This window comes from Vulpes vulpes, chromosome 2 (assembly GCF_048418805.1).
Source record: "Vulpes vulpes isolate BD-2025 chromosome 2, VulVul3, whole genome shotgun sequence".
In the NCBI taxonomy this organism is placed as follows: domain Eukaryota; kingdom Metazoa; phylum Chordata; class Mammalia; order Carnivora; family Canidae; genus Vulpes; species Vulpes vulpes.
Genome location: NC_132781.1, coordinates 83,781,387 through 83,804,546, shown reverse-complemented (window position 1 = coordinate 83,804,546; position 23,160 = coordinate 83,781,387). Strand labels below are relative to the sequence as shown.

Genomic DNA, 23,160 nt, shown 5'->3' with positions numbered 1-23,160 from the left:
CTCACCAATCTGCCACAAACCTAAGCCCCAATACCTGTGGCGTGGAGGATGGAGTAGACGAGGCCCTTGGTCATTGAGAAGAGACGATAAGTAGAAAAACCAGACTCAGACAGGTTTTCTGGATACCAGGTCCGCCACTGCAAAAACAGGGACAGGAGGGCTAGAGGTCATGCTGGGGACATTTCGGGGACCCATACACAAAGAATGGTGCTATGGGAGTACCATGGGGCATGAGCGGCCAGGCTCTGATGCTGGTCCGCATATGACTCTCCCCAGCAGCCTCTCTCCCATCTCGGGGACCTGGCCTGACCAGAATCTGCAGAACACCTGGCCATCCCTGCACTGGGCCTGCTTCGATGTACAGGGGCCCTGGGTGCAGGCCAACCTGTATGGCCTGAGTTGCCATGCCCCCATTCTCGTGATGCCACGGCAACTTCTGCAGCTCACGGAGGCAGATGCAGAGTCAGAGGGTAAGGGGGATGGCAAGCTGGGCAGACTCTCCGGGATGGGGTTCAGGGGCTGGGTGTTTCTCTATCGGCCATGGACTCTTCCCTGTGTTTGGAAGGGCATGGGGCAAGTCAGTCCCGTGGACACACATGTCTCCTTATCCTGTCCCAGGGCCAGCTCCACGGCTCCTTCCAGCGTCTCCTCCCTCGACTACTCCAGACCTGGCACAAGAGCTGGTGCCTTCCTCCCGTGTACCGGGTCGTGAGCTGCAGTCAGTTCCACCACCAGCCTTCGTGGGGACTGACACTCCTTCCCAAAGCACAAAGACGGAGCCACCTCCAGCCCCAGAGGCCACCTGCCCCTGGGCAACCCCCGAGCACCCGCGGCATGGGGAGCAGCCCGGGCTCATGGCCTTCCCTCCCAAGCTGGTGGCAGAGCAGTTGACCTCCATAGACGCGGTGAGCAGCGGGGCTTCCAGGCCGGGGCCGGGGCAGGCTTGTTTCCTGCCGTCTTCTGCCCAAAACCTTCCTTTCCGTGATGTGGGCTTGTGTGGTCGGGCCCAGATCTCAGCTCCATCCCTTACCAACCACAAGGCCCTGTCCCGTGCCTCAAACCCTTGCTCTCACTGCCCACCTGCACACTGTGGAGCTAGACCCTGGGAAGGACTGACGCAGAGTCCCTGTGTCGCCTAAATGAGCCAGAACCTGTGGGCAAACGGGCAGGCCCAGGTCATGAGCGGGGGGCGGGGGGCCGGAGGCAACTCACTGTGTGCAGCTGAGCCCAAGGCTCACCATGCACCTGCCTTGGAGGCCGAGCACCCCACACTGTTTAGGTGTCAAATGTGAGCTGAAGTAAAGGGAGGCAGACAAATCTGTGGCTTTCCCCCCCTCTGTGAGAATGTGCTGCTGAGAGGGGAGGAGGGCCAGGGCATGAACACTGGGAGGGGAAGTTGCCCCCTGAGGAGCCCCCTTGAGCTGCCACCAGTAACTTGAAGTTACAGGGGAGGACCAGGGTACAGCGCCCTCCTGCCCCCCACCACCCCCTGAGAGTATCTGCTCCTCGTTCATCCTGCACTGGGCTCCCTCAGGGAAGAGGAATGCAGGGCAGTGCAGCGACTCTACCTGGGTTCAGGCCACTTTCTGCCCTTGCTGAGCCCCGGCTCTGACAGGGGACCCCGATGTAGGACATGAATCCTGCATGTGCAATGGCTGTGTGAGCGAGCGTCCCCCTCTTCTCTAGGATCTGTTCAAGAAGGTGCAGCCCCAACAGTGCCTGGGCTCCATCTGGTCCAAGAGAAATGAGCCTGGCTATGAGCACCGGACATGCACAGTCAGTGCCACCGTGACCCAGTTCAACAACGTGGCCAACTGCGTGATCACCACCTGCCTTGGCAACGCACACATGACGGCCCGGGACAGGGCGGTGGTGCTGGAGCACTGGATCAAGGTGGCCAAGGTAAGCCTACGGGAGGCCCGGCGGACCTGCTCTCCTGAGCCTGGGAACTGCTCTTCCCTTGACCATTCCTCAAGGTTGAAGTCTCTGGTCTCAGGTCTTCTTCCCGGGGGGCCTTGCTGACCTTTCCTCGCATGGCCCAGTGTTGGGGTGCTCAGTCCCCACGTGACTCTTTCCTTGGAGGGACGGGAAACGCCCCCTCTCCCCAGCAGGGCTCTTCGCGGCGTCCTCCATGCGCCCTTCTGTAGGCCCCTGGACATCGGTCTCATCCGGGAGAGGAGACTGACACTGAGAGGAGTGCAGCTCTCCAGCCAGCAGGGCTCCTGCCGGCCCCCTGACAGCTCCTGCTCTTCCTCCCCAGGCCTGCCGAGCCTTACGGAACTACTCCTCCCTGCACGCCATCCTCTCGGCTCTGCAGAGTGTCTCCGTTCACCGCCTGAAGAACACATGGGCCAAAGTTTCCAGGTGAGGGGTCCTCGCTCCAGAAGGACCATGAAGGATGAGGGATGGCCCGGATGCCTGTCCATTCTGGCTTCCTCGGTCCCCCTGGACTTCCTAGGAGGCAGTACTCCATGACAACAGGACGTGGGTGGGCAGGCAGGCAGGTGATTTTCTCAGCCTACCAGGTGAAGAGGCCACCATGCCTCCTAATGTCCCCATTTGGGGAGTCTGGGCTGTGCTGAGTTACAAGTATCTGGATGTGAACATGACAGCAACTGGAGTCTCTTCCCAATTGAAACCAAAAGTGACCAAAGCAGAGCTGTTCAATTAAGAGGGCTTCGGTTGCACCAGATGACCCACACGACAGCTCTCTCCCATGTGCTGCAACGAGCTGAGTGGTCAGAGGAACCCAAAGACACCCCGACCCAGCAGTTGGACTCCCTCGAGGTCTCAGATCACAGGAACTTGCCCTCAACCCTACCCTAGTGTGCCAACATCCGTCCTGCCTTCTCTCGCTCTACTCAGGAAGAAGATTCGAACATTTGAAAAACTGTGCTCCCAGGACAATGCCCAGAGCAGGAACCTGCTTCTCAAGGTAGTATGGGAGGTGTTGGGATAGAAAGAGAGGCGGCGTGGGAGCCACGGTGTCCTTCGTGACTGAATCAGGGACCGTCCCGGAGCATTCCTTCAGCGAGTGCAGCCTTTGGCATGACCGTGGACGCAGCCTGGGGTGAAAATCCACAAGAGGTGGAAAAGCAGCTGCCGCTGAACCAGGATCCCTGAGTTGGACACTCGCGCTCCCTGTCGCCAGCCGGTCCCGATGGGGGCCTCTCCCGAACTGGAGAGCCCGGAGGACAGGCCTGCGCTCTGTGAGGGGTTTGCATGGGATGAGGGCCCCAACAGTGATGGTGGGAATAGGACCCTGGGTCCTCGGGGGACCAAGGGGGGAGCTGGAATTCGCCCCTTTCCCAGTGAGGATCCAGGCTCTGGGAGGCCAGGCTGCTGCAAGCTCAAGGTCACGCAGCCATGAATGCTGGAGCTGAGGTTGTTCTGGAATCCCTCATGGCAAGCTGAAGGACGATGTAGCTGCCACCCTGTGCCTTGGGTCAGATGTCCAGGGTCTGAGGTTAAAGATGGGGGGTGGAAGGGGTGAGGGCGGGGGTGGCGGTGACAGTGTGACGGGCACTGAGGGGGGCACCTGATGGGATGAGCACTGGGGTATTGTATATGGTGGCAATTTGAACAGCAATTAAAAATAAATTTAAAAAGAGAAAAGAAAAAGACAAAACGATCATGGGGAGAAGGGCCCAGGGTGATCCTGCTCTTGAGGAACTTGTCCTTGGCCCTGCAGGACCGGCCAGCTAAGCTTGGAGCCCTGGGGATCAGCGTGCAGAGAGCATGGAAGAGGCGGCAGCAGCAGCAGGTGAGCGAGCCCCAGATCCGTGGCCTCGAGCCCAGAGGAGAGGGGTCTCCCCTGAGAGCTGGAAGCCCCCAAATCAAGGCAGGTGGGGCCTCCCGACTCCGGCTCTGCCTCCCGGAGCCACAGCTTCGACAACACTTCTTTCGAGGTGACCCGGAGGAGGGTTTATACAGCTGGAGACAATGTGTCTGTGGGGCGCAGGGCCCGGGGCACCTACACCCCGATGTCCTACCGCTGGCCCTTGAGCTGTTTGGAGGACTCTGGTGTTCTCCGAGGGAGAGGGGGGAAACCATGGATGCCCCAAGAGTCCTGGTCAGCAGCAGGTGGGAGCTGGGGCGGGCGGGCCGGGGGGCTGACCTGTCCCGGGGAGGGTCCCCGTGGACACGGGAGCAGGGCCTCATTCCACACCCACCCCGACACAGGGTGTCGTCCCCTTCCTGGGCACCTTCCTCACCGACCTGTTCATGTTGGATACTGCCATGGAGGAGTACCTGGAGGTGCGTGGCCCGGGGCTGGGACGGGGCCCTCATGTGGGGAGCACAGGGCCCCTGAGCCGAGCCCCGAGGTCTCCGTCCTTGGCAAGTCTCCCCTCGTGACAGGCTCCCCAATGCCCTGGGAGCGAGGGTCCCTGGCCCACGTCTGGGAGGAGAGGAGGGAGGCTGCACCCAGGTCACGGGTCCCGAGATCGAATCTGCGGCCCGAATGCCAACCTTCAGAGGTCAGGCTGTGTGGGCCTCAGCCTGTCCGTTGAGGTTGCCTGTGGGGGCAGAGTGACGTCAGGGGCCCCGGCCTGAGCGGGCCCTTCGGGAGCCTCGCGTCTCCTGTCCACCTGAGGCTCTGGCCTCCCCTCCTGTGCTCCCGGAAGCCTCACCTGCCCCCCCAGGGCTCCTTTCCCTGGCTCCCGGGGCCTGGCCTGGATCGCAGGCCTGTTCCCCTGGGAGTCCTGGCCCCTGTGTGCCTGGCCCTAGGGTGGCGTGAGGGGGATAGCAGCACCCAGCAGCACCCCGCGGCCCCCCTGATGGCCTGTGCTCGTCTGCTTTCCAGGGCAATGAGGTCAACCACCGGAAGAAGAACAAGGTGAGGGTTTCTCTGAGCTCCCGCAGGGAGGGTGGGGCTGGGGCCAGCAGAAGGGTCCCAGGGAGGACCACGCTTGGCCTCCATCCCCGCATTGTCACATTGTCGGGAATGGCTCCCTGATAACGGCAAAGTCCCTGTAGTTGTCAAGGCCAGAGGCACCGCCATCGGGGACACCTGGCCAGGCCGGGGCGGGGTGTGCTCCCATCTGAGAACAAGCTGGGCCGGGAGGAGTGTGCAGGATGGGGGGTCACCACGTGGCAGAGACCAGCCCCGACGCCTGTCCCGGGCGCAGCCGCCGAAGGCCTCTCCGCCCCCCGGGCCTCTCATGCCATGTCCTCTCTCTGGGCCCAGGAGTACCGAGTCCTCACCGAGATCCTGCTGCTCCAGGTGGCCGCGGATCGGTACCACATAGAGCCCGAGCAGCCGTTCCGGGCCTGGTTCCAGGCTGGGACGTGGCTCAGCGAGGACGAGAGGTGAGGCTCCCAGGGCTGAGGGCGGGAGGGGGAGCCAACTCGGGGGGGCCTCTAGGGATCCTTCTCCTCAGGCCCCCGGGGCCGCCTCCAGCCCTGCTGCTGGGGCTCCAGGCTCCAGCTCCTTGGAAATCCCAGGGAAGGCTCCGGAACTGAAGCTCCTGCCCAACTCACACGTGTCCCTCTGTCCTCAGCTACACCCTGTCCTGCCAGCTGGAGCCCCGAGCCTGCCCCCAGACAGGAGGAGCCGCCCGCAGTCACCCTCAGGCCTGAGCCGAGGTGCAGGGGCCTCACGGGGACGGGGCCCGTCTGCAGGACACCACTTCCTCCCGCCTCTTCTACTGGGAGGACGATACGTCATTGTCTTCACTTGTAAACGGAAGACTTCAATGTTGTGATATTAAAGCCGCTTTACAGTCCAGGAGGAGTTTGGGCCTTTGACTTCCTGTAGTAATGTGAGAGAGTTAAAGAGTCTCATAGTCACTTTCCATCTTTTTCCCCCAGATATTCCTTCTTTATTCACGAGAGACACAGAGAGAGAGGCGGGCTCCCTGTGGGCGGCCTGTCATGGGCCTCAAACCCGGGGCTCCGGGGTCAGGACCTGAGACAGAGGCAGAGACCCCGACACTGAGCCACCAGGAGACCCTCTTATGCTCATTTTAAAGGAGAAATCTTACAGAGTCACCAGCTCCTGTATGTGGGATGAAGTAGAGGATCCTGCCTCCTCCCAGCTACTCAAGGGCATCCCCAGGCCCCCCTTCCTCAGAGCACAGTGTCAGGAACTTGGCCAGACAGCAGGGACACCCCTCCGAGCTCCTGAGATTTAGAGGGTGCAGGGACTTCCACAGGAACAGCAACACCACCGACCTGGGGTCCTGAAGGGGACCGCCCGCCAGGACCCCCTCCTGCCCAGGACAGGGGCTCCCTTTGTACACTTTCAAGGAAGGAGGACTTTTTCTTGCCATTTTTCTGATGTGGATTATTTTAGCTCAGGTTTGGGGTTTGACATTCTCATTATTCGGAGCATTGAGTCGTCCAGGTCAACCTCTGCGATTGCAACAACATTAAAGTGGGGGGACACACGTGTAAAGAGACTGTGCTACACATGGATGGCATGAGGCCAGGGGAAGGTCATTAGTGGATGACATAAGGGCAGGCAGGGCTTTCCACCCTCAGTCTCGCTCTCAGGTTCCAACTTCACCCCTGACCAAGCCTGGAATCCTCCTGGGGTCCTCGTCAGTGATCTCTGACGTCCTTTTCCCTCTTGGTGTGCATGAGGGGGAGAGATATTTGTGTACATGAAGGCCACAACTGGGCCAGGTTCCAAGAACACCTGTGCTGGCTTCTGAGCTAGGATCTCCTGCCTCCCTGTACCTCCCTGGGCAGCTCTCTTGAGGGAGCAATTCCCTGAAGGCCCCGGCATCTTGGTCCAGGGGTAGTGACCACTCAGACCTGCTGGGACCTGATGGGTCAGACATTGGCTCCCCATTGCCAGAATAACGGTTCGACCAGAGAAACCCCCACACTCTCCTTGTTGGACAGGATGACTTTAGGTCTTTGTTTTTCCGAGGTCCGTGGTCACAGACATTCACCAGCTTGCACACAGAGTCAGTGTACACACTTACACTGTCTTGTCTGGAGTCGCTAACTGAGCCTGACCCCTTAGGTCTTGTACTTCATTATGTCATGTGGGCGCGTGAGCATTTCCTGTCTGGATCTTTGATGGATGATGAATGAGAGGAGCATTCAGGGGCTTCCATGGGGGAATGCCACCAAGCTGATGACCTGAGGGATCAAATGGCAATAAATATATTCCTATCAATTACCCCTACGAATGGGGGAGGGGCCAAGGCGGTGGAAGAAGAGGGTCCCCAGGTCACTTTCCCACCCCCCACTTACCTAGATAACTTTAGCATCATCCTGAAAACCTATGAATTCGGCCTGAGATTTAAAGAGAGAACAGCTGGAAGGCTGCAGTGAGAAGAGGCGGCATTTCTATGAAGGTAGGAAGACGGGGAAAAAGTAAAGAAATTAAAAAGCCTCCAAGGGTGAGGCCCCCCGAGGAGCCAATCTGAGGCCCCAGGGCAAGGCCCCAAGGACAGGAGAGCCCTCCCCACCCGGAGGAGCATGAGCTCCAGTGAGTTGGAGCAGGATCTCAGGAGGGCGGGGATGCCCTCAGGCTCCTGGGGGCACTAACAGAGCACCTGTGCCCCAGGGGAAGCCCCCACCCCACGGCCGAGCTCCCCGAAGGGCTGCAGCGGGCCCCAAGGCCCTGAGAGTGGATTCAAGCAGCGCAGGTCCCGGTGCCCAGGGCTCCAGGGACACAGCCGAGGTCCCGGCCTCCACCCAGGACAGGCGAAGCCCGGAGGGCCCAGGAGAGGAAGATGCTCCTGCCCGGGGGTCACCAAGTTGTGCAGGTCTGGGGCCCTGCCCCCGGAGCATCCAGGCCCCTGCAGACTGGGAGCTGAGGTAGCTACTGGGAGAGCTGACTCCAGAGCTGGGGAGCTGGCTGCTGCCACAGTGGCTCTTCCTGAGGTCACCTTGTACCTGGGTAGGAGCAGGGTCCTCACAGGATGAACAGTTCCCACTTGGCCATGCACCTGGCAAGGGTCGGCGCAGCTCCCCCAGGTGCTCACACCTGAGAACCAGCACAGCAGGCCTCGCCCCCAGAAGACCACCTAGAGGGACAGCGGAAAAGCCAGTTATTCCCAGGCAGCACTGAAAAGGTCCAGGGGAAGTCGAAGGATTTACAGTACATAGAGTCAGAGGATACCCCCGCTGGCTTTTTGTTTTCTGTTTGCTTCCCCTCCATTTTTTCCCTTCTCCTTCTTTCTTCTTTCTTCTTCTTCTTCTTCTCCTTCTTCTTCTTCTTCTTCTTCTTCTTCTTCTTCTTCTTCTTCTTCTTCTTCTTCTTCTTCTTCTCCTTTCTCTTCTCTCTTTTTCTCCTTTTCCCAATACAACTTGTTTCTGGCCAGTCTGCACTGAGCAAAATGACTAGAAGGAAAAACTAACCTCAAAAGGGAGACTCAGAAACAGTCGTCTCTCCCACTGAGTTACAGAATGTGGATTACAATTCAATGTCAGAAAGCCAATTCAGAAGCACAATTATAAACCTACAAGTGTCTAGAAAAAAGCGTAAAGGATTCAAGAGACTTCATGACTGCAGATTTTAGAATTAATCAGGCAGAAATTAAAAATTCATTAAATGAGATGCAATCCAAACTAGAGGTCCTAAAGACGAAGGTTCACGAGGTAGAAGAACGAGTGAGAGACATAGAAGACAAGTTGAAGGCAAAGGGGGAAACTGAGGATAAAAGATAAAAACATTTAAGAGATCATGAGGATTGGTTAAGGGAATAAAATGACAGCCTCAGAAGGAAAAATCTCCATTTACTTGGGGTTCCCGAGGGTGCCGCAAGGGACAGAGTTCCAGACACTGCACTTGAACAAATCCAAGCTGAGAACTTTCCTAACTTGCGAAGGGAAACAGGCATTCAGATCCAGGAAATAGAGAGATCCCCCCCAAAATGAATAAAAACCACTCAACACCTTGACATTTAAGAGTGAAACTTGCAAATTCCAAAGATAAAGAGAAGATCCTTAAAGCTGCAAGAGACAAGAAATCTCTGACTTTTACGGGTAGATATATTAGATTAACAGCAGACCTCTCCAGAGAGACCCAACAGGCCAGAAAGGGCCGGCAGGATGTATTCAGGGGTCCTAAATGAGATGAACCTGCATCCGAGAAGCCTGTATCCAGCAAGGCTCTCATCCAGAACAGAAGGAGAGATCAAGAGCTTCCAAGATAGGCAGGAACTGGAAGAATATGTGACCACCAAGCCGGCTCTGCAAGAAATACTAAGGAGGACTCTGTAATAGAAAGAGGAAGTCCAAGGAGACAATCCACAAAAACACGGACTGAATAGGTATCATGATGACACTAAATGTATATCTTTCAATACTAACTCTGAACGTGAATGGACTTAATGACCCCATCAAAAGGCACAGAGTTTCAGACTGGATGAAAAAGCAAGACCCAACTATTTGCTGTCTACAAGAGACTCATTTCATTTTTATTTTTTTGAAAGATTGATTGATTGATTGATTGATTTTTTGATTGATGATGGACAGAGAGAGAGAGAGAGAGAGGCAGAGACACAGGAAGAAAGAGAAGCAGGCTCCAGGCCTGGAGCCGGATGTGGGACTCAATCCCGGGAATCCAGGATCACGCCCTGGGCCAAAGGCAGGTGCCAAACTGCTGAGCCACCCAGGGATCCATGAGACTCATTTGAGGGAAACACCTACAGCCCAAAAATGAAAGGGTGGAGAACCGTGTACCATTCAAATGGTCCTCAAAAGAAAGCAGGGGTAGCCATCCTTATATCAGATAAGCTAAAGTTTATCCCCAAGACTGTAGTGGGAGATGAAGAGGGACACTATATCATACTATCCAACAAGAAGACCTAACAATCATCAATATGTATGCCCCGAATGTGGGAGCTGCCAAGTACATCACCCAATTAGTCACCAAAGTTAAGACATACTGAGATAATAATACACTTACACTTGGTGACTTGAACGTAGCGCTTTATACGATCGACAGATCTTCTAAGCACGACATCTCCGAAGAAACAAGAGCTTTAAATGATACACTGGACCAGGTGGATTTCACAGATATTTACAGAACTTTACATCCAAATGCAACTGAATACACATTCTTCTCAAGTGCGCCCGGAACTTTCTCCAGAAGAGACCACATACTGGGTCACAAATCAGGTCTGAACCGATACCAAGGATTGGGATCGTCCCCTGCCTATTTTCACACCATAATGCTTTGAAATTAGAACTAAATCACAAGAAGAAGTTTGGAAGGATTTCAAACACATGGAGGTGAAGGACCATCCTGCGAAAAGATGAAAGGGTCAAGCAGGAAATTAGAGAAGAACTAAAAAGACTCATGGAAGCTAATGAGAATGAAGGTAGAACAGTTCCCAATCTTTGGGATACAGCAAAAGCAGCCTGAGGGGGAAATACATCACAATGCAAGCATCCATCCAAAACCTGGAAAGAACTCAGATACAAAAGCTCACCTTGCATATAAAGGAACTGGAGACAAAAAAGCAAATAGAAACTAAACCCAGCAGAAGAAGAGTGTTAATAAAGATTCGAACAGAACTTAATGAAATAGAGATCGGAAGACCCGATCAACAAAACAAGGAGTTGGTTCTTTGAAAAAATTAAGAACGTAGATAAACCATGAGCCAGCCTTATTAAAAAGAAGAGAGAAAAGCCACGAATTAATAAAATCATGAATGACAAAGGAGAGATTCCCACCAACACGAAGGAAACACAAACGATTTTAAAAACATTTCATGAGCAGCAATACACCAATAAATTAGACAATATAGAAGAAATGGACGCATTTCTGGGAAACCACAAATGACCAAAACTGGAACAGAAGGAAATAGAAAACCTGACAGGCCAATAACCAGGGAGGAAATTGAAGCCGTCATCAAAAACCTCCCAAGACGCAAAAGTCCAGGGCCAGATGGTTTCCCTGGGGAATTCTGTCAAACGGAAAGGAGAAACCATACCTATTCTACTAAAGCTGTTCGGAAAGATAGAAAGAGATGGAGTAATTCCAGACTCCTTCTATGAGGACAGCATCACCTTTTTTCCAAAACTAGACAAAAAACCCACCAGAAAGGAGAATTACAGACCAATATCCCTAATGAACATGGATGGAAAAATTCTCAACAAGATACAAGCCAATAGAATCCAATGCGACATTAAGAGGATTGTTCATCATGACCAAGTGGGATTTATGCCCAGGATGCAAGGCTGCTGGTTCAACACTCTAAAGCAATCAATGTGATTGGTCATATCAGCAGGAGAAAAAACAAGAACCATGGGGTCCTCTCAATAGATGCAGAGAAAGCATTTGACAAAATACAGCCTCCATTCCTGATGAAAACTCTTCAGAGTGTAGGGACAGTGGGTACACTCCTTCACATCTTAAAAGCCATCTGCCAAAAGCCCACAGCCAATATCATTCTCAATGGGGAAGCACTGGGAGCCTTTCCCCGAAGATCAGGAAGGAGACAGGGATGTCCACTCTCACCACTGCTAGTCAACACAGTCCTAGAAGTCCTAGCCTCAGACCCTGGCTGCCTGTGGAGCATTTCCATCCCATCATGGTGCCCCCGTTGAAATGAGGCCAGAGGAACCTGCTATTGTGAGATTCCATTGCTGGAGCCCAGGCCGCTTTCTAGTGTTGCTCCGTGGCTCATGCCACCCCGTCTGGTCAGCCTCCCATCCGTATATCTGTGCCTCAGATACACGGGATACCGGCGCACACGCCTTAGAAATATCATCCATAGGCCCCTGGTGATGTGTCTAGAGAGGACATTCTAGGCTGATCCCCACAGTGCAGGTTGGGAAACTGGACTATTTGAGAGACCCGGTGGGGTAGGTAGGACACAGCACTGGGAAAACAGAGACATAAAGGTCTGAATTCAGCTCCGGGTCCTCACAGGTAGACCTCATTGCATGTTCAGTGGGTTGTGTCTATGGCATTTCGTGGCTCATGATGTACAGTGAAGGGGATGGCATGGGGGAAGCATTCATCTGCCAAGAAGGGGCTCAGGATAGGGCTGACTGGAGGAAGGGGCCCAGGTCCCAGGATCTCGAAAAAGTGATGTCACTTCCTTGGTGACAGCCCCGCAACTGATTCGGAACTCTGGTGACCAGGCACCTGCATTCCACAACCGCTCACCTTACTGGAGACGGTTGAGAGAACAAGATGTCCTCTTGCTGTTGTCCTACGTTGAGGCGCTCTGGGCTCCGCAGAGTCCAGAGTGAGAGATGTTCACGTAGCTGTCGACGTCGGCTCGGCCCTCTTCTCCGAAGCTTCTGCTTCTGTGGCGGGAGACCTCAACAGGTACCACAAGGCAACTTGGGGAGGCCACTGGAGAGCAGGCACACTGTGATCTCAGCTGAGCGGGCTCCCACCCCTGATACCTCACTGTGTGTGTGTCTGTGTGTTTATGTGTATGTGACTGTGTCTGGGGGTGTGTGTGTGTGTGTGTGTGTGTGTGTGTGTGCGAGTGTAGAGGGGACCGAGGAGAGGAACGTGCCCTTCTGGGAAGAGACCAGCTGCCAGGTGTTGGCAGCCTGACACACCTTTGGTGTTAGGACCCCAGGCCATAGCAGGCACATGAGAAGGGGAGTGCTGGGCACACAGCTCCACTCCCAGTATGTGGGTCATGAACCCAACAGCCTCTTTCATGTGGCTCCCTCCTTGCCAGATGTCTCCACAGCTGCCCCTCTGGCCTGTACGGGAGAACGCGGTTTCTAATGGGGGTGTCCCCTCGGGGGTGATGGAGAGGGAGGACCCTAAGGTCTCTTGGCCCTGTATATACGGGGCACTGTATTTGCAGACCTGCACCCAGGAGGTCTTGGAGGAGATGGTGTGTGGATTCAACTATTCCAGCTCCCTAGACAATGATCTGGTGCTCCCGACAAACAGGGATCGGTGCTGCTCTGAGGTGAGGCAGGGAAGAGGGCTCACCCCAGAAATATGGCCCCCACACGAACATGCAGTGAAACCCGGGGCCCTCCCCTAGTGTGGCCACAAGAGTGTCCCACAGGCCCAACCTCAGAGAGATCTGAACCTCCACGCCTAGCCTCTGGCTACGTGGGATGTCGGAGGACACCCTTCACCTGTGTTGGAGTGGTGCGGCAGAGAGTTCACGTTTGGAGGAGTTGTGGGGGGGTTGTTTTGGCTTGTTTTTCCCCAAGCCTTGAGGATCTATGGGTTTTACTTCTGTTTTTATTAATTGACCTACTCATCCCAGATATGCTGTGTAGAAGCCAGCTCCACTGTCCCTGCAGACCTTCTCTGAGCCCTTCCAAATCATCACAGTAAAGAGGGAGATGTAACACAAAAGCAAGGGTGGGATGAAGCCATCCTATATGTTTTCATATCGAATGTGTACATAGTTTCTCTCCATATGTTTCTCAATAACATGTCGTCTCTCAGAACACATCAGATCATGGTAGGCCCAACAGCTCATGAGCTGTATCCTGATAGATCGTCGTAGTCCTTCATCAATGGGGCTGTCTGCCACAGGGTTCAGACTTTCAAGGCCCTTGGCACCTGACCTGATGCCATTCTCCTGCCATGTCTGCAGTGCTGCGAGGAGCACCTTATGTGTCCCCATAGACAGCTTTGGATGCTAGATCTGCCATAACCTGGAGCCCCAGATTAGGGGAAGGCCTCTGATGCTTCCTGACACCAGTAGCTGGCTCTCTTTGGAATGTTCCACCCAGGAACTCTTGGAGGAGTTTCTCCAAGAGTTGAACTCCTCCATCTCCCCTGACAAGCACAGGGGCATCAGGCCACCAACCACATCCATTGAAGGTCTGCGGTAAGAGCAGGTCCACATTCATGGTCAAACTCAAGACCCAGAGAGGATCAGGGCAAGCCCAGAACCCAGACAAGAAACAACTGATGCTCTTGGGCCCTGCAGGAGAAGGGAGTTTTCCCCCGAGCCTTCCTCGTAGGTCAGGAACAGCCCAAGCCACATCCACATAAGGGAGACCCCATGCAGCTCATGCTCTGGTCTCCTCTCACCCCCAATGTGTATGATCTTGAGCAGCATTTGAGGGTCTAGGCCTCTGTGTTCTAGTGGCAGTTGGGATGTAACTGAAGACTCTGTGGCATCCTGGTCTTCATAAGAGCTATTAGCTGAGAGGAATGCTGTTGTTGCTCAGCTGACAGAATGTGTTGAGGTTGCCAATGCTTTACCATGTCTGCCCTGAAACCAATGGTACTTTGAAGCCTCGAACCTTTTTCTGTGTGGGCACTCGAGTCCCTTGTCCTGTGCAACTTCCCGAGGGGATGGGAGTCTCTGGGCCGACCAACGGACCCTGATCTTCCCAGTGGTTCACGGTTTGGAAGCTGACTGCAGGGCCCCTCCTTGTGTCTCTGGTGTGAAAAGGAATCAACCCTATCCCTGCGTGAGGCCCGGACCATGCTGACGCTCAGAGAAGGGAGAGTGGATGATTTGCTACAGTCCTTGGTGCCATCCTTCCAGGACAGAAGCCTCATCATCAACCCAGTCATTTCATGTCTCTACCAAGTGTTCACCGCAGCCCAACAAGTCCTGGGCCAGCAATTCTCTGGGTGAGTGACCACCCCATACACAGCACAGGGGCGGGGGGCTCGCCTCTACTACCAGTATGTTTCGGCAATGTCATTGCACCTCTCTGAGCTTCCGTGTCCTCCTCTGAAAAGTGCTGGGGTAAGAGGATGAACCTCATGAGGCTACTGTGGGAAATCCGGAGAGGAAACATGGCCTGGACTTCTCTGGGGCCTGGCCCTGTAGAAAGGGCTGCTGGGCATCTTCCCGTGGAGCAGTCGTCTCTCCCCAGCGAACAAGCTCTCCTCATCGGCCCTCATGGGCCTGTGGCCCTCTGGGTTGACAGAAGCACGGACAAAGCAGGCCGTTTGCCTGTGTGCAAAGGACTTCTCAGATTCCATCTCACTGGTCCTGATACTTGTCCTTTATGTGGCCAGAGGAGAGGTCACTGAGGAATGAACGAGCAGCTTCAGGTCCACTCAGGAGATGGAAAGTGCTGGTTGGGAGTCCGTCATCCAATAACACATATTAAGCACCGAGTACTGCAGACACATTTCTAGTCACTGAGATATTTGAAGGAATAAAGAACATACAGCGTCTCGGTCCAAGACTCATCAGGGTGTCAGACAGTCGAGCACTCTGCAGGTGGTGGGCACACACGTCCATAGTTTGTTAGATCTGACATCTTCCTGGCCGCCTCCAGGGATGAATGGATCCACCCATATTTGGACCATTCTCATGGACGATAAGATCAACTAAGGGCACTGGGTGGCTCGGTCAGGAAGGCCTCGGCCATCAGGTCAGGTCGTTGTCCCAGGGTCCTGTGTTTGAGCCCTACATTGGGCTCCCTGCTCAGTGGGGCGCCTGCTCACCTTGCTTATTCTCTCTCTCTCTCTCTCTCACTCTTTCCTTCTCTCTCTCCTCGTCTAATTAGTAAATATCCTCAAAAAAATTTTGGGAAAGTTCAAGTAAAACTTTGATTGATCTTTGGATCCAGGAGGAGAACCTTAATTCCTCCACAGAGCACATTGGGAGACTGTGGTTTGTGGCTGGGGAGTGACTCCCAGAGCCAGGGATCTCATAGACTCTTGATTTCCACTGGGAGGGCTTCACTGTGGGGGCTTCCTGTGAAGAGGCGAATGAGTCAAAGGGAGCTGTCGATGGGGTCCGGAGCCCTCTGGGGAGCGGAGCACAGCCTGGGCGGATTCGGTGCCTCAAACATCCATCCCTTCAACTGTCCCATCTTGCTCCTCCTGCACCTCTCTCTACCACCTCTTGTGACCTCCACCGCTGGGGCCAAGAACAGAAGCTTTGGTGAGCAGAGCACTCACCAATCTGCCACAAACCTAAGCCCCAATACCTGTGGCGTGGAGGATGGAGTAGACGAGGCCCTTGGTCATTGAGAAGAGACGATAAGTAGAAAAACCAGACTCAGACAGGTTTTCTGGATACCAGGTCCGCCACTGCAAAAACAGGGACAGGAGGGCTAGAGGTCATGCTGGGGACATTTCGGGGACCCATACACAAAGAATGGTGCTATGGGAGTACCATGGGGCATGAGCGGCCAGGCTCTGATGCTGGTCCGCATATGACTCTCCCCAGCAGCCTCTCTCCCATCTCGGGGACCTGGCCTGACCAGAATCTGCAGAACACCTGGCCATCCCTGCACTGGGCCTGCTTCGATGTACAGGGGCCCTGGGTGCAGGCCAACCTGTATGGCCTGAGTTGCCATGCCCCCATTCTCGTGATGCCACGGCAACTTCTGCAGCTCACGGAGGCAGATGCAGAGTCAGAGGGTAAGGGGGATGGCAAGCTGGGCAGACTCTCCGGGATGGGGTTCAGGGGCTGGGTGTTTCTCTATCGGCCATGGACTCTTCCCTGTGTTTGGAAGGGCATGGGGCAAGTCAGTCCCGTGGACACACATGTCTCCTTATCCTGTCCCAGGGCCAGCTCCACGGCTCCTTCCAGCGTCTCCTCCCTCGACTACTCCAGACCTGGCACAAGAGCTGGTGCCTTCCTCCCGTGTACCGGGTCGTGAGCTGCAGTCAGTTCCACCACCAGCCTTCGTGGGGACTGACACTCCTTCCCAAAGCACAAAGACGGAGCCACCTCCAGCCCCAGAGGCCACCTGCCCCTGGGCAACCCCCGAGCACCCGCGGCATGGGGAGCAGCCCGGGCTCATGGCCTTCCCTCCCAAGCTGGTGGCAGAGCAGTTGACCTCCATAGACGCGGTGAGCAGCGGGGCTTCCAGGCCGGGGCCGGGGCAGGCTTGTTTCCTGCCGTCTTCTGCCCAAAACCTTCCTTTCCGTGATGTGGGCTTGTGTGGTCGGGCCCAGATCTCAGCTCCATCCCTTACCAACCACAAGGCCCTGTCCCGTGCCTCAAACCCTTGCTCTCACTGCCCACCTGCACACTGTGGAGCTAGACCCTGGGAAGGACTGACGCAGAGTCCCTGTGTCGCCTAAATGAGCCAGAACCTGTGGGCAAACGGGCAGGCCCTGGTCATGAGCGGGGGGCGGGGGGCCGGAGGCAACTCACTGTGTGCAGCTGAGCCCAAGGCTCACCATGCACCTGCCTTGGAGGCCGAGCACCCCACACTGTTTAGGTGTCAAATGTGAGCTGAAGTAAAGGGAGGCAGACAAATCTGTGGCTTTCCCCCCCTCTGTGAGAATGTGCTGCTGAGAGGGGAGGAGGGCCAGGGCATGAACACTGGGAGGGGAAGTTGCCCCCTGAGGAGCCCCCTTGAGCTGCCACCAGTAACTTGAAGTTACAGGGGAGGACCAGGGTACAGCGCCCTCCTGCCCCCCACCACCCCCTGAGAGTATCTGCTCCTCGTTCATCCTGCACTGGGCTCCCTCAGGGAAGAGGAATGCAGGGCAGTGCAGCGACTCTACCTGGGTTCAGGCCACTTTCTGCCCTTGCTGAGCCCCGGCTCTGACAGGGGACCCCGATGTAGGACATGAATCCTGCATGTGCAATGGCTGTGTGAGCGAGCGTCCCCCTCTTCTCTAGGATCTGTTCAAGAAGGTGCAGCCCCAACAGTGCCTGGGCTCCATCTGGTCCAAGAGAAATGAGCCTGGCTATGAGCACCGGACATGCACAGTCAGTGCCACCGTGACCCAGTTCAACAACGTGGCCAACTGCGTGATCACCACCTGCCTTGGCAACGCACACATGACGGCCCGGGACAGGGCGGTGGTGCTGGAGCACTGGATCAAGGTGGCCAAGGTAAGCCTACGGGAGGCCCGGCGGACCTGCTCTCCTGAGCCTGGGAACTGCTCTTCCCTTGACCATTCCTCAAGGTTGAAGTCTCTGGTCTCAGGTCTTCTTCCCGGGGGGCCTTGCTGACCTTTCCTCGCATGGCCCAGTGTTGGGGTGCTCAGTCCCCACGTGACTCTTTCCTTGGAGGGACGGGAAACGCCCCCTCTCCCCAGCAGGGCTCTTCGCGGCGTCCTCCATGCGCCCTTCTGTAGGCCCCTGGACATCGGTCTCATCCGGGAGAGGAGACTGACACTGAGAGGAGTGCAGCTCTCCAGCCAGCAGGGCTCCTGCCGGCCCCCTGACAGCTCCTGCTCTTCCTCCCCAGGCCTGCCGAGCCTTACGGAACTACTCCTCCCTGCACGCCATCCTCTCGGCTCTGCAGAGTGTCTCCGTTCACCGCCTGAAGAACACATGGGCCAAAGTTTCCAGGTGAGGGGTCCTCGCTCCAGAAGGACCATGAAGGATGAGGGATGGCCCGGATGCCTGTCCATTCTGGCTTCCTCGGTCCCCCTGGACTTCCTAGGAGGCAGTACTCCATGACAACAGGACGTGGGTGGGCAGGCAGGCAGGTGATTTTCTCAGCCTACCAGGTGAAGAGGCCACCATGCCTCCTAATGTCCCCATTTGGGGAGTCTGGGCTGTGCTGAGTTACAAGTATCTGGATGTGAACATGACAGCAACTGGAGTCTCTTCCCAATTGAAACCAAAAGTGACCAAAGCAGAGCTGTTCAATTAAGAGGGCTTCGGTTGCACCAGATGACCCACACGACAGCTCCCTCCCATGTGCTGCAACGAGCTGAGTGGTCAGAGGAACCCAAAGACACCCCGACCCAGCAGTTGGACTCCCTCGAGGTCTCAGATCACAGGAACTTGCCCTCAACCCTACCCTAGTGTGCCAACATCCGTCCTGCCTTCTCTCGCTCTACTCAGGAAGAAGATTCGAACATTTGAAAAACTGTGCTCCCAGGACAATGCCCAGAGCAGGAACCTGCTTCTCAAGGTAGTATGGGAGGTGTTGGGATAGAAAGAGAGGCGGCGTGGGAGCCACGGTGTCCTTCGTGACTGAATCAGGGACCGTCCCGGAGCATTCCTTCAGCGAGTGCAGCCTTTGGCATGACCGTGGACGCAGCCTGGGGTGAAAATCCACAAGAGGTGGAAAAGCAGCTGCCGCTGAACCAGGATCCCTGAGTTGGACACTCGCGCTCCCTGTCGCCAGCCGGTCCCGATGGGGGCCTCTCCCGAACTGGAGAGCCCGGAGGACAGGCCTGCGCTCTGTGAGGGGTTTGCATGGGATGAGGGCCCCAACAGTGATGGTGGGAATAGGACCCTGGGTCCTCGGGGGACCAAGGGGGGAGCTGGAATTCGCCCCTTTCCCAGTGAGGATCCAGGCTCTGGGAGGCCAGGCTGCTGCAAGCTCAAGGTCACGCAGCCATGAATGCTGGAGCTGAGGTTGTTCTGGAATCCCTCATGGCAAGCTGAAGGACGATGTAGCTGCCACCCTGTGCCTTGGGTCAGATGTCCAGGGTCTGAGGTTAAAGATGGGGGGTGGAAGGGGTGAGGGCGGGGGTGGCGGTGACAGTGTGACGGGCACTGAGGGGGGCACCTGATGGGATGAGCACTGGGGTATTGTATATGGTGGCAATTTGAACAGCAATTAAAAATAAATTTAAAAAGAGAAAAGAAAAAGACAAAACGATCATGGGGAGAAGGGCCCAGGGTGATCCTGCTCTTGAGGAACTTGTCCTTGGCCCTGCAGGACCGGCCAGCTAAGCTTGGAGCCCTGGGGATCAGCGTGCAGAGAGCATGGAAGAGGCGGCAGCAGCAGCAGGTGAGCGAGCCCCAGATCCGTGGCCTCGAGCCCAGAGGAGAGGGGTCTCCCCTGAGAGCTGGAAGCCCCCAAATCAAGGCAGGTGGGGCCTCCCGACTCCGGCTCTGCCTCCCGGAGCCACAGCTTCGACAACACTTCTTTCGAGGTGACCCGGAGGAGGGTTTATACAGCTGGAGACAATGTGTCTGTGGGGCGCAGGGCCCGGGGCACCTACACCCCGATGTCCTACCGCTGGCCCTTGAGCTGTTTGGAGGACTCTGGTGTTCTCCGAGGGAGAGGGGGGAAACCATGGATGCCCCAAGAGTCCTGGTCAGCAGCAGGTGGGAGCTGGGGCGGGCGGGCCGGGGGGCTGACCTGTCCCGGGGAGGGTCCCCGTGGACACGGGAGCAGGGCCTCATTCCACACCCACCCCGACACAGGGTGTCGTCCCCTTCCTGGGCACCTTCCTCACCGACCTGTTCATGTTGGATACTGCCATGGAGGAGTACCTGGAGGTGCGTGGCCCGGGGCTGGGACGGGGCCCTCATGTGGGGAGCACAGGGCCCCTGAGCCGAGCCCCGAGGTCTCCGTCCTTGGCAAGTCTCCCCTCGTGACAGGCTCCCCAATGCCCTGGGAGCGAGGGTCCCTGGCCCACGTCTGGGAGGAGAGGAGGGAGGCTGCACCCAGGTCACGGGTCCCGAGATCGAATCTGCGGCCCGAATGCCAACCTTCAGAGGTCAGGCTGTGTGGGCCTCAGCCTGTCCGTTGAGGTTGCCTGTGGGGGCAGAGTGACGTCAGGGGCCCCGGCCTGAGCGGGCCCTTCGGGAGCCTCGCGTCTCCTGTCCACCTGAGGCTCTGGCCTCCCCTCCTGTGCTCCCGGAAGCCTCACCTGCCCCCCCAGGGCTCCTTTCCCTGGCTCCCGGGGCCTGGCCTGGATCGCAGGCCTGTTCCCCTGGGAGTCCTGGCCCCTGTGTGCCTGGCCCTAGGGTGGCGTGAGGGGGATAGCAGCACCCAGCAGCACCCCGCGGCCCCCCTGATGGCCTGTGCTCGTCTGCTTTCCAGGGCAATGAGGTCAACCACCGGAAGAAGAACAAGGTGAGGGTTTCTCTGAGCTCCCGCAGGGAGGGTGGGGCTGGGGCCAGCAGAAGGGTCCCAGGGAGGACCACGCTTGGCCTCCATCCCCGCATTGTCACATTGTCGGGAATGGCTCCCTGATAACGGCAAAGTCCCTGTAGTTGTCAAGGCCAGAGGCACCGCCATCGGGGACACCTGGCCAGGCCGGGGCGGGGTGTGCTCCCATCTGAGAACAAGCTGGGCCGGGAGGAGTGTGCAGGATGGGGGGTCACCACGTGGCAGAGACCAGCCCCGACGCCTGTCCCGGGCGCAGCCGCCGAAGGCCTCTCCGCCCCCCGGGCCTCTCATGCCATGTCCTCTCTCTGGGCCCAGGAGTACCGAGTCCTCACCGAGATCCTGCTGCTCCAGGTGGCCGCGGATCGGTACCACATAGAGCCCGAGCAGCCGTTCCGGGCCTGGTTCCAGGCTGGGACGTGGCTCAGCGAGGACGAGAGGTGAGGCTCCCAGGGCTGAGGGCGGGAGGGGGAGCCAACTCGGGGGGGCCTCTAGGGATCCTTCTCCTCAGGCCCCCGGGGCCGCCTCCAGCCCTGCTGCTGGGGCTCCAGGCTCCAGCTCCTTGGAAATCCCAGGGAAGGCTCCGGAACTGAAGCTCCTGCCCAACTCACACGTGTCCCTCTGTCCTCAGCTACACCCTGTCCTGCCAGCTGGAGCCCCGAGCCTGCCCCCAGACAGGAGGAGCCGCCCGCAGTCACCCTCAGGCCTGAGCCGAGGTGCAGGGGCCTCACGGGGACGGGGCCCGTCTGCAGGACACCACTTCCTCCCGCCTCTTCTACTGGGAGGACGATACGTCATTGTCTTCACTTGTAAACGGAAGACTTCAATGTTGTGATATTAAAGCCGCTTTACAGTCCAGGAGGAGTTTGGGCCTTTGACTTCCTGTAGTAATGTGAGAGAGTTAAAGAGTCTCATAGTCACTTTCCATCTTTTTCCCCCAGATATTCCTTCTTTATTCACGAGAGACACAGAGAGAGAGGCGGGCTCCCTGTGGGCGGCCTGTCATGGGCCTCAAACCCGGGGCTCCGGGGTCAGGACCTGAGACAGAGGCAGAGACCCCGACACTGAGCCACCAGGAGACCCTCTTATGCTCATTTTAAAGGAGAAATCTTACAGAGTCACCAGCTCCTGTATGTGGGATGAAGTAGAGGATCCTGCCTCCTCCCAGCTACTCAAGGGCATCCCCAGGCCCCCCTTCCTCAGAGCACAGTGTCAGGAACTTGGCCAGACAGCAGGGACACCCCTCCGAGCTCCTGAGATTTAGAGGGTGCAGGGACTTCCACAGGAACAGCAACACCACCGACCTGGGGTCCTGAAGGGGACCGCCCGCCAGGACCCCCTCCTGCCCAGGACAGGGGCTCCCTTTGTACACTTTCAAGGAAGGAGGACTTTTTCTTGCCATTTTTCTGATGTGGATTATTTTAGCTCAGGTTTGGGGTTTGACATTCTCATTATTCGGAGCATTGAGTCGTCTAGGTCAACCTCTGCGATTGCAACAACATTAAAGTGGGGGGACACACGTGTAAAGAGACTGTGCTACACATGGATGGCATGAGGCCAGGGGAAGGTCATTAGTGGATGACATAAGGGCAGGCAGGGCTTTCCACCCTCAGTCTCGCTCTCAGGTTCCAACTTCACCCCTGACCAAGCCTGGAATCCTCCTGGGGTCCTCGTCAGTGATCTCTGACGTCCTTTTCCCTCTTGGTGTGCATGAGGGGGAGAGATATTTGTGTACATGAAGGCCACAACTGGGCCAGGTTCCAAGAACACCTGTGCTGGCTTCTGAGCTAGGATCTCCTGCCTCCCTGTACCTCCCTGGGCAGCTCTCTTGAGGGAGCAATTCCCTGAAGGCCCCGGCATCTTGGTCCAGGGGTAGTGACCACTCAGACCTGCTGGGACCTGATGGGTCAGACATTGGCTCCCCATTGCCAGAATAACGGTTCGACCAGAGAAACCCCCACACTCTCCTTGTTGGACAGGATGACTTTAGGTCTTTGTTTTTCCGAGGTCCGTGGTCACAGACATTCACCAGCTTGCACACAGAGTCAGTGTACACACTTACACTGTCTTGTCTGGAGTCGCTAACTGAGCCTGACCCCTTAGGTCTTGTACTTCATTATGTCATGTGGGCGCGTGAGCATTTCCTGTCTGGATCTTTGATGGATGATGAATGAGAGGAGCATTCAGGGGCTTCCATGGGGGAATGCCACCAAGCTGATGACCTGAGGGATCAAATGGCAATAAATATATTCCTATCAATTACCCCTACGAATGGGGGAGGGGCCAAGGCGGTGGAAGAAGAGGGTCCCCAGGTCACTTTCCCACCCCCCACTTACCTAGATAACTTTAGCATCATCCTGAAAACCTATGAATTCGGCCTGAGATTTAAAGAGAGAACAGCTGGAAGGCTGCAGTGAGAAGAGGCGGCATTTCTATGAAGGTAGGAAGACGGGGAAAAAGTAAAGAAATTAAAAAGCCTCCAAGGGTGAGGCCCCCCGAGGAGCCAAGCTGAGG

The 23,160-nt window shown here is 56.4% G+C and overlaps 2 protein-coding genes across 2 annotated transcripts; both read left to right on the top strand.

The window, feature by feature from the left end:
- The first annotated feature begins 421 nt into the window (after positions 1-421).
- LOC140596416 (ral guanine nucleotide dissociation stimulator-like) lies at positions 422-5,580 on the top strand. The gene is made up of 10 exons (XM_072745073.1): positions 422-470; positions 667-905; positions 1,687-1,902; positions 2,261-2,364; positions 2,866-2,935; positions 3,692-3,763; positions 4,183-4,257; positions 4,805-4,837; positions 5,189-5,310; positions 5,502-5,580. The coding sequence occupies exons 1-10, from the start codon at positions 422-424 to the stop codon at positions 5,578-5,580; spliced, it is 1,059 nt and encodes a 352-aa protein (XP_072601174.1).
- A 10,617-nt stretch (positions 5,581-16,197) lies between these two features.
- Positions 16,198-21,356, top strand: LOC140596407 (ral guanine nucleotide dissociation stimulator-like). The gene is made up of 10 exons (XM_072745071.1): positions 16,198-16,246; positions 16,443-16,681; positions 17,463-17,678; positions 18,037-18,140; positions 18,642-18,711; positions 19,468-19,539; positions 19,959-20,033; positions 20,581-20,613; positions 20,965-21,086; positions 21,278-21,356. Exons 1-10 carry the CDS (start codon positions 16,198-16,200, stop codon positions 21,354-21,356), a joined length of 1,059 nt encoding a protein of 352 aa, XP_072601172.1.
- Positions 21,357-23,160: the final 1,804 nt, after the last annotated feature.

Excerpts from the sequence above, each read along its gene's own strand:
- LOC140596416 (XM_072745073.1), top strand. The coding sequence starts at position 422 with ATGCCACGGCAACTTCTGCAGCTCACGGAGGCAGATGCAGAGTCAGAG. Across the intron at positions 906-1,686 it reads AGTTGACCTCCATAGACGCG|GATCTGTTCAAGAAGGTGCA; the intron begins GTGAGCAGCGGG and ends CCTCTTCTCTAG. Across the intron at positions 4,258-4,804 it reads CCATGGAGGAGTACCTGGAG|GGCAATGAGGTCAACCACCG; the intron begins GTGCGTGGCCCG and ends TCTGCTTTCCAG.
- LOC140596407 (XM_072745071.1), top strand. The coding sequence starts at position 16,198 with ATGCCACGGCAACTTCTGCAGCTCACGGAGGCAGATGCAGAGTCAGAG. Across the intron at positions 18,141-18,641 it reads ACATGGGCCAAAGTTTCCAG|GAAGAAGATTCGAACATTTG; the intron begins GTGAGGGGTCCT and ends CGCTCTACTCAG. Across the intron at positions 19,540-19,958 it reads AGAGGCGGCAGCAGCAGCAG|GGTGTCGTCCCCTTCCTGGG; the intron begins GTGAGCGAGCCC and ends ACCCCGACACAG.